Below are 9,578 nucleotides of genomic sequence, written 5' to 3' on the forward strand. Positions count from 1 at the left end.
TAGTCGTTTTTCCGCTTCTTGTCTTGTTGTTTTTCGCAAACTCGACAGAAAATACACAGAGAAAAAAAATTGTTATACACACAAATGAAAAAGGTTGCAAACAAAAACTACTATTATTTGCAGCTAGACGGCACCATATTGATTTATACACAGCAAAATGTTCGCAAGCAAGTCACTGGAAAACTGACTTTGTCAAAAACAGAACTGTTTATTGCTTGCTACGTATACGTTTCTGGCTTTATTGATCATTAAAAAATCTAGCATATGCAAATCCTATGCAAAACAACTTATCTTCATCAATACTATACTGGGAGTAAGTTTATCACACCGGTTCATTAATTGTGTGTGGCTGTCGACATAGCTTATTACTTCACTATGTTGAATTGTACCTTAGTTTAACTACAACTGCTGACATAAGACCGTCGACGAAAGGAACCAGTTACAAACAAGGAAAGTAAACAAATGAATTAGATTAATAACATGACACGGCAAGTTGGAAGAGCAGAGACTTGTTTTACATTCATAGTTTGATTAGAACAGTTTTATAGCCTCTTTATCTGTACATGAAATCCCAGGGGAACTTCTAATTTGTCTGTGAATGTGAACTATTATGTAAAGAGGCCATAAAACTGTTCTTATCAAATGATGAAATGTAATACAAGTCTCTGTACTTCCAATATGCTGTGCCAAGTGTTATTAATCCAATTCAGTTGTTTACTTTCCTTGTTTGTAACAGGTTCCGTTAGTCCACGGTCTGAGATGGGCAGTTGTAAATATTATAATTTTCGAAATAAAACACAAGATTCACAAATATAGATGAATGGCAGGGAAATCGTTGAAATATTTCCATGACTTGTAAATCATACAGGCACTACTATAATACAATATGTACCTCAGACTACAGAAACACACCTAGCTGGTCTGAGCATGTAAGCTTACTTTCATAATTTGTAAATCTGTGCCAGCTGCTACACCATGTCAAATCGACCTTTGTAATAAATTATGAATGTGTATATTAACATTATATTTGAAGTGTTATAATTCTGTCTCTGCTGCTCAAATTAGTTTTTTAGTACCGGGGGGGGGGGGGTGTTTGTTCTGTGAGATTCATAGAGTAAGAGGGGGAGGGGGCTATGTTGTTGTATATATTTCACTATAACACGGTGACATCGCCTTTTAATACTGAAATGTGCAAACTGAGCTGTAGATGGAAAACGGTATAGCTAATGGACACCTGTTGTTCTAGAATTACATACAACCACCCCAGGCTCTCAAATGAAAACCTTTGACACTGAGTACTTCAGGTTAATGTAACTTATGGTGATGTTTGCCAAAGTCCAGTTATTGTTACTGTTATAAAAAATACCTTCCTATGCAAACTCGTCTTTATTTGTCAGAGAATATAGTGGTATAGCCCGTGCCACAACGCCGTATCTATGGGATGAGAAAATGGATATCGAAGCCCGCCTCCTTGCGGTCGGAAGAAGACGATACAACCTTTGATTGTCGTAAAATTGTGATTTATTCCTATAGTATAATGCAATCTATATGATATTGTAATTTTCAAGTTCAAAAGCTAGCACTTCGTATATTGTCTAGCTAGCTCTGTAGTTGTGTTTTAGTTATGGTTATGTACAGTGCTCGGAGTCTATCGTCTATTTTACAGAAATGCTCTACATTTGTGAGCGGCGTGTCATGTACACCGACGAGGGCGCACTATATACGGCTGGAGCTGCAAGTGTTGTAGTTACCATTTGAAAAAAAAAAGTTTTCTGACAGCGAAAAGACAAATTTTAAGTTGTAAGAAGAAGAAACAAATATTTATATCACAGCTTAATAGGGACTGGACACTCACTAAGTTTATGCGCTGAAGCCACGTTACCCCCCCCCCCCCCCCACACACACACAAAAAAGATCGTATCACATGACAGCCTGTTCATTGTAACAGTTTTTGCTCTTCCAGAGTGCTCTTCCAGGAAAATCACACTTGCGTCAGCGAGATTTGGTCATATAAGGACATCGGATCATTGCACTAGCGGTAGCTTGACCTGATAAGGACATACCAAATCGAACTACGTAGCCTTAGGTAAATAGACACAAAAGTCGGACATTTATGTAAACACTACAGGTATCCTAGATGGGCATAATACAAGGAAATAATTGAATTAAAAGTTTGCTAGAGGACCCGCCTCCCAGGGCGTGTAGACCACCATGGCGGCTGGAGGTGTACCTGTTGAGACGGCAATTCTCGATAAAATCGGGGAAGATTTCCTGTGCTGTACCGTTTGTTTTGAACGATTTACAACTCCTAAGATTTTACCGTGTTTGCACAACTTCTGTGAGAAATGCTTAGTGTCAATAGTGAAAAGGAAAGGTTCTCTCGTGTGCCCGACATGTTCTACACCCTGTCGACTGACCCATCTTGGGGTTCCAGGGCTGACAACGAACTTTTTCATGAACAACCTAATCGAAATATTCGAGGAGAGAAAGGCGATGTCTGGAAGTGAGTCTGTCAAGTGCGAGGTGTGTAAAAACAACACAGCAACTCGGCGATGTGAAGACTGTCCTCAATTCAGCTGTGATAAATGTATTGAAGTTCACCAAAGTTTTCCACCACTTCGTTCACATCGAATTATGTCCATTGACGAATTTAAATTGGGAGCAAAGTCTGCCACGCCCACTCCCATCCAACCTGTTGAACATTGCAGCGTTCACCATGACAACCAGATCAAATTCTACTGTGACACTTGTCAGGTAGCAGTGTGTATGGAATGTACTATAGTTGATCACCGAGTACCTGATCATAAACATCGATACATAAAACAAGTAGCAGACGAGTATAAAACTGAACTAACCCAGCTGATTGCAGAGCTGAAGAAGAAAGAACGAGATGTTGACAGACAGAAAGTCACAGCCGTACAGAGACGTACAGAATTGAGAAACCAACTCAAGGTATGTAACATTACAGTTTTATTTTAATGAATGTATTACAAATCAAATGTAATATATATGCACAATTTAACTGATCAGTATTTTTTTATGTACATATTCATTTTCAAATGTTGAGATATCTGATATCTGATATAGTTTGTGTACATGTACACTGTGAATTGAGACAGGTATACATCTCAACAAAATAAATGATATTACCATCATCTTCTAGTTGTGTGTGTGATGTTTTTTTAATTTCTTAATTAAAAAAATATACATATTAAAGCCTTCAATTTGTTTGCACATTTGAATGTGATATTGTATTATCAATTTTAAGGTTGTCATAATCCTGGGTGATTCAATTTAGGATTTGAAAAGTGATTTTGATCAAAATTCTTAGCTACCTAAACTAAACAACCTCAAAATACCCATTAGGTTGGTCTGTAATTTTAAGGGGATATATGTCACTGATATGTACATAAGAAATGTCTGATTTTTGGTCAATGGAAAAAAATCTCTAGAATTTTGATAATTCAAAAAAAATTATTACAAATACAGTCACATTGAGTGGACACTGTTGCTATGGAGATTGAATTGTAGCATTCTTTCAAGTTGTTCTTGTTTTCTTTTCCACAATGACAATGTCCTAAGTACAATGTAGGATAAAACATTTAATCTTTTAGTTTAGGAGTGTGTGTGTGTGTGTGTGGGGGGGTGGGGGGTGGGGGTGAACCATTTTAGTTCTCATCCAACTAAAAACAATTTTATTTTTAATGGAATCGGTTTTGTACCCCAAAATACCAATATTTCCAAAAATATTTCATTAAATTGAGAAATGGAATAATTTTCACCACAATTTGATAGTAAATCCATGGCAATAAAATACATGTTGGTTTGGATTTTTAATTTATAAAATATCTTTAATATGGTTTCCTACTTGAAGTATCAACATATTCCAAGTCCTTGTTTGTAACTTAATAAATTGCAAAAGATTACTAGATGTGTAAAATCTTTGTTATTGTACGTACAATAACAAACTTTTTACACATTTTTCAGCTTCTTGCGTGGTATTGACGTACAAACACAGATTTTGTCCATGTTGTTTCACATTGATTTTTGTAAGTAGAAAGCCATGATAAAATCATTTTATAAATTAAAAATCCAAAATAAATAACAATCCTTATCCATATGGTCACTTTAAAGAATTTAGTTTTTTATCCTACATTGAACTATTAGTCTCTCCCCAAAAACCTATTTAGAATCAAATCATATCTGAGTCAACACAGTTTGTAAGGTAGTTATAGATACAGAAGAAAGCTTGATGGTAAAAAATTGAACAATTTTGTTTTTATTGGTACCCCATAAATTATGCCATAATAACTTGTAAGGCAAAATTAAAAAAAATTGTGTGTTTCTGATAACCCGACCGACACTAATTTAAGTCTCTGACCCTAAATATTTTGTTAAACATTTAAAACAAAAAGTTAAGAAATTCTTTGTCTTCTGTTTTCTTTCCCAAGTGATATCTGTACATATTTTATCAGACTCTCACAGAAGGGGTATTCTGACCAACAGTTCATTTGATTTTGGGTCATAGCAATATTTTTCAAAATTAAAAATAGTTAAAGAGGTAAAGATCAAATCAAATCAAATCAGATCGAATCAAATCAAATCAAATCAAATCAAATCAAATCCCAACGTACCTTCCCTATTTTCAGAGGTCATTTTATTGTAAACACACGTTGCTAAACATGAGTTGACATTGTTTTTAATAGTTGTTGTTATTTCAGTGTGAAACAAAACAACTATTACATTTGTGTTTGACATATCTCAGTACTTGCAATGATTATATTTCAATTTGAATTATAAAGTAAACACACAAAATGGACTGTGATCTTTTAATATTGCTAATCTTAGAATATTCTGATATTTATCTATAATTTGACACAATGAATATAATTTTGTTGAAAAAAGTAGAAACAGAATCATCTAAAAAATCGATGAAAATTACTAAGAAATGAAATCAGATATATGTGGAGTTTCTGGTCATTGCATAAATTCTTACTTTAATTCCTTATTTTTTATCTTATTGTAGGCAGAAGAACAGAAGGTAAAGATGAAAGCTGAGGAATTGATCAACAAGATAAGGAAAGAAGAAAAGAGATTGATAGATGAGTTGAACAGACAATATACATCAAAAATGAAATCTGTAGATGTAGATGTTGATGAGTTGGAGTTGAATCATGGGAATATAAAGAGTACATGCAGTTATTTAGAAACACTGATGCATCATGGGAGTCATATTCAGCTTCTAACTACCAAGAAAGAAGCTTTACATCGCATCAAAGAACTGATTGCCATGGAAACCAAGTCACAACTGCAGTATGAGAGAATGGTGTTCCAACCCAGGGATGGTTTCCAGGAACATGGAATGCTGGGATTGGTGAGATCTGATGTCTGTATATCTCAGTGTACAGTTGAAAACATTCCCAAACAACTGGTGAAGGGTGACCATGCTGACCTGTCTATTACAACCAGAGATTCCACAGGAAAACAAGTCATCCCACAACAAGAGGTCAAGGTCAAGGTGAGAAAACCTGATGGATCACAACATGATGTCATGGTAATAGACAACAAAGATGGAACACACAAAGTTACCGTGAAGGGGGACATTTCAGGTAGACATCAGGTTACCATGACAACAGGAGATCAGCCAATACCAGGATCACCATGTGAAATTCCTGTCATTCAAGGTTTGGTGAAAACCATTGGAAAAGAAGGCAGTGGAGATTTAGAATTCAATCTCCCCTTCAGTGTTACAGTTGATAAAGATGGAAACTTTGTCACAGCTGATCATGATAATCATAGTATTCAGATAACAAGTAAAACTGGTAGATTTAAGAAAGTCTTGAAATTTACACAATTTAAAGAGAAATTTACTCCACAAGACATAGCAATATCAAGTGATAATGAATACTTCAGTACAGATTATAAAAACAAACAAGTCATCATTAGTGATATCAATGGTCGTGTTGTCAGATGTTTTGGGGAGACTGAGTTAGAGGATCCCTGTGGCATAGCTATTAGTACAGACCCTCAGAATAGGATTGTGTATGTAGTAGACCATGCTGGCCACTGTATTAGAATGTACAGGTATGATAGCACATGTCAGTATATTGGATCCTTTGGTTCATATGGGAGTGGTCCAGGTCAGTTTAATTGTCCCTTTTATCTTGTGATTAGTCAGGGAATGTTATTTGTTACAGATTTTAGGAACCACCGTGTCCAGGTTTTCACAATGTCTGGTCAATTCCTGTATTCCTTTGGTCATCAAGGTACAAAGGATGGTGAGCTGATTTACCCTAGAGGAATAGCAGTGGACAAAGATAGATATGTGTATGTAAGTGATGATCATCGCATACAGAAGTTTGATAGTAGTGGTCAGTTTATATGTCGTATTGATAGTGATAACGATAGGTTGAATTGTCCCTGTGGTATTGCATTGACTGATGATGAACCATGCAGGATTGTTGTTGCTGACAGTTACAATCATTGTCTGAAAGTGTTTGTACAGTAATGGGAGATTTCAATATCTCTACCTGTACAGACAACATACCCCATTATAACTGATACCAACAATCACTGTATCAAAGTGTTTGTACAGTAATGGGAGATTTCAACATCTCTACCTGTACAGACAACATACCCCATTATACCAACAACTACTGTATCAAAGTGTTTGTACAGTAATGGGAGATTTCAACATCTCTACCTGTACAGACAACATACCCCATTATAACTGATACAACAACCACTGTATCAAAGTGTTTGTACAGTAATGGGAGATTTCAACATCTCTAACTGTACAGACAACATACCTCATTATAACTGATACCAACAACCACTGTATGGAAGTGTATGGTTACAAAGGAAAATACAGTATGAGATTGAAAAGTATTTGTGTGACCCGTTGTGAAAAGAATTTAACTTAACACAGAAAGTAACTGTGTTGTGATATTTTTAGAGAAGTAACTTAACACAGAAAGTAACTGTGTTGTGATATTTTTAGAGAAGTAACTTGACACAGAAAGAAACTGTGTTGTGATATATTTAGAGAAGTAACTTGACACAGAAAGTATAGTAACTGTGTTGTGATATTTTTAGAGAAGTAACTTGACACAGAAAGTAACTGTGTTGTGATATTTTTAGAGAAGTAACTTAACACAGAAAGTAACTGTGTTGTGATATATTTAGAGAAGTAACTTGACACAGAAAGTAACTGTGTTGTGATATATTTAGAGAAGTAACGACACAGAAAGTAACTGTGTTGTGATATATTTAGAGAAGTAACTTAACACAGAAAGTAACTGTGTTGTGATATATTTAGAGAAGTAACGACACAGAAAGTAACTGTGTTGTGATATTTTTAGAGAAGTAACTTGACACAGAAAGTAACTGTGTTGTGATATATTTAGAGAAGTAACTTAACACAGAAAGTAACTGTGTTGTGATATATTTAGAGAAGTAACGACACAGAAAGTAACTGTTGTGATATACTTAGAGAAGTAACTTAACACAGAAAGTAACTGTGTGGTGATATTTTTAGAGAAGTAACTTAACACAGAAAGTACTGTAACTGTGTTGTGATATATGTAGAAAAGTTAACACAGAGAGTAACTGTGTTGTGATATTTTTAAAGAAGTTAACACAGAAAGTAAATGTGTTGTGATATTTTTAGAGAAAGTAACTTGACACAGAAAGTAACTGTTGTAATGTTTAGAGAGTAACTTGACACAAGTAAATGTGTTGTGATATTTTCAGAGAAGCTGTACATTTGAAGCAGATTATTCTGTTGTGATTTGAAATAACTTGTTAAGTTTTGTGTAGCAATTAATACAAATTTGTTTCCTTCTTACATATAAATGTCTTAGTCTGGCAAATGTATTGTTGTAAAACCACTAGCTTCTTCACAATGGCACTAACAGATGCTTACCCCACAGTGTCACTAACAGATGTAACCCACAGTGTCACTAACAGATGTAACCCACAGTGCCACTAACAGATGCTTACCCCACAGTGCCACTAACAGATGCCTACCCCACAGTGTCACTAACAGATGCCTACCCCACAGTGCCACTAACAGATGCTTACCCCACAGTGGCACTAACAGATACCTACCCCACAGTGCCACTAACAGATGCCTACCCCACAGTGCCACTAACAGATGCTTACCCCACAGTGCCACTAACAGATGCCTACCCCACAGTGCCACTAACAGATGCCGGCACAGTGCCACTAACAGACGCTACCCTACAGTGGCACTAACAGACGCTACACCAGTATGCTATACATGTATTTTGTTGCTTTAGCTAGAATCCATTTGTATCAACATACGAACGTTTACATGGGAGGGCATTGATGAGTTCCTCAACTTGCCCAATAGTCACGTGAAGTTGATCAAAGTCCGAGTAGATTGAGTGTACACATTTTACTCAGATAAGTCTACCAACTTTTTTGTCAAACTTGCCCCATTAAAATTATTGTATTTCACTGCACTGTGTCTTTTTAAAGTAGAATTGTATAATAAAGTAATGATTAAATTATTTCCACCTTGTGTAGATTTCAGGTGAGAGTTGTGTATGTTAGTATAATTATGATTGAATACGTGTTGCAAGGAATTGACATGTTAACTTTTGATTTTAAATTCAAATCACAGCCTTCATCCCTACATCATACCATACAATACATTGGCCCAATCTTGGCAGATTGTAGAAGGGTCCTGTCATACAGTAACACCTACACCATACCATACAATACATGGGTTATCTCAAGCAAATTTCAGTGGTCGTACCTTTTTTTTTTACATGGCCCAAGTTTCAACATCTGAAATCCCAATCATCTGGTATTCTCCTGTATGAAATTTCCCTTCATTATTTGTAATGTTTGCATTTGATGCAGAAATCAGCTACAATTACAAGTAGTGATATAGTTAATGTTTTGTTTCATAGAATTCAATATTCAGTATTCACGACTGGAAAGCATAAACCTGACCACCTAATAGCGCCCTCTAGTGACACAGTAGGAGGGTGTAGAACATTTTGATGAAGACTGGTACAACTCTTGCAGGATAAAATTACTTTGGCCAACGTTCACAGCAAGTTTACTTTCTTAACACCACAGCATACTTTACCTGTTACTTTGCTTGCTATGTGGTTCCACAGTTCACACAGACATAGTTCAAAGGTTAATTTATGTACCAATTTGCATGGGCTTGAACAGACATAAATTCTGTATTTTGAAAACCTTGAAATTTGGTGAACATGCTAGTTTGTAGGCTTGGAAACAATCTCTAGGAATCATAAAAATTGATATTCATTTTAAACCAAAATATCTTGTAAATATTCTTGCATTTAATTTTGAGAATGTTCTAGGGAGCCACAGACTTTCATCACATATGGGTTAGACCATAGACAACGGTAGGTGTATCACCAATGTCTATGCTTCGATAAGCATTTCATCACTGCTTTTCATTTTTGGTAGTAATTTAGCCTGTACTATGGACAGACAGGGAAAGTCCATTGAACTGGGGGTGGGTGGGGGAAGTAGTTGTCAATGTTCACCAAAGGTATGGCCATAACATTCTTGTA

The 9,578-nt window shown here is 35.7% G+C and overlaps 1 protein-coding gene across 1 annotated transcript; it reads left to right on the plus strand.

The window, feature by feature from the left end:
- Positions 1-2,144: 2,144 nt before the first annotated feature.
- LOC144435060 (E3 ubiquitin-protein ligase TRIM71-like) lies at positions 2,145-8,514 on the plus strand. Its single transcript, XM_078123605.1, has 2 exons — positions 2,145-2,952; positions 5,027-8,514. The coding sequence occupies exons 1-2, from the start codon at positions 2,212-2,214 to the stop codon at positions 6,506-6,508; spliced, it is 2,223 nt and encodes a 740-aa protein (XP_077979731.1). The 5' UTR covers positions 2,145-2,211; the 3' UTR covers positions 6,509-8,514.
- Positions 8,515-9,578: the final 1,064 nt, after the last annotated feature.

Source organism: Glandiceps talaboti, chromosome 5 (genome assembly GCF_964340395.1).
Source record: "Glandiceps talaboti chromosome 5, keGlaTala1.1, whole genome shotgun sequence".
Taxonomy (NCBI): Eukaryota; Metazoa; Hemichordata; class Enteropneusta; family Spengelidae; genus Glandiceps; species Glandiceps talaboti.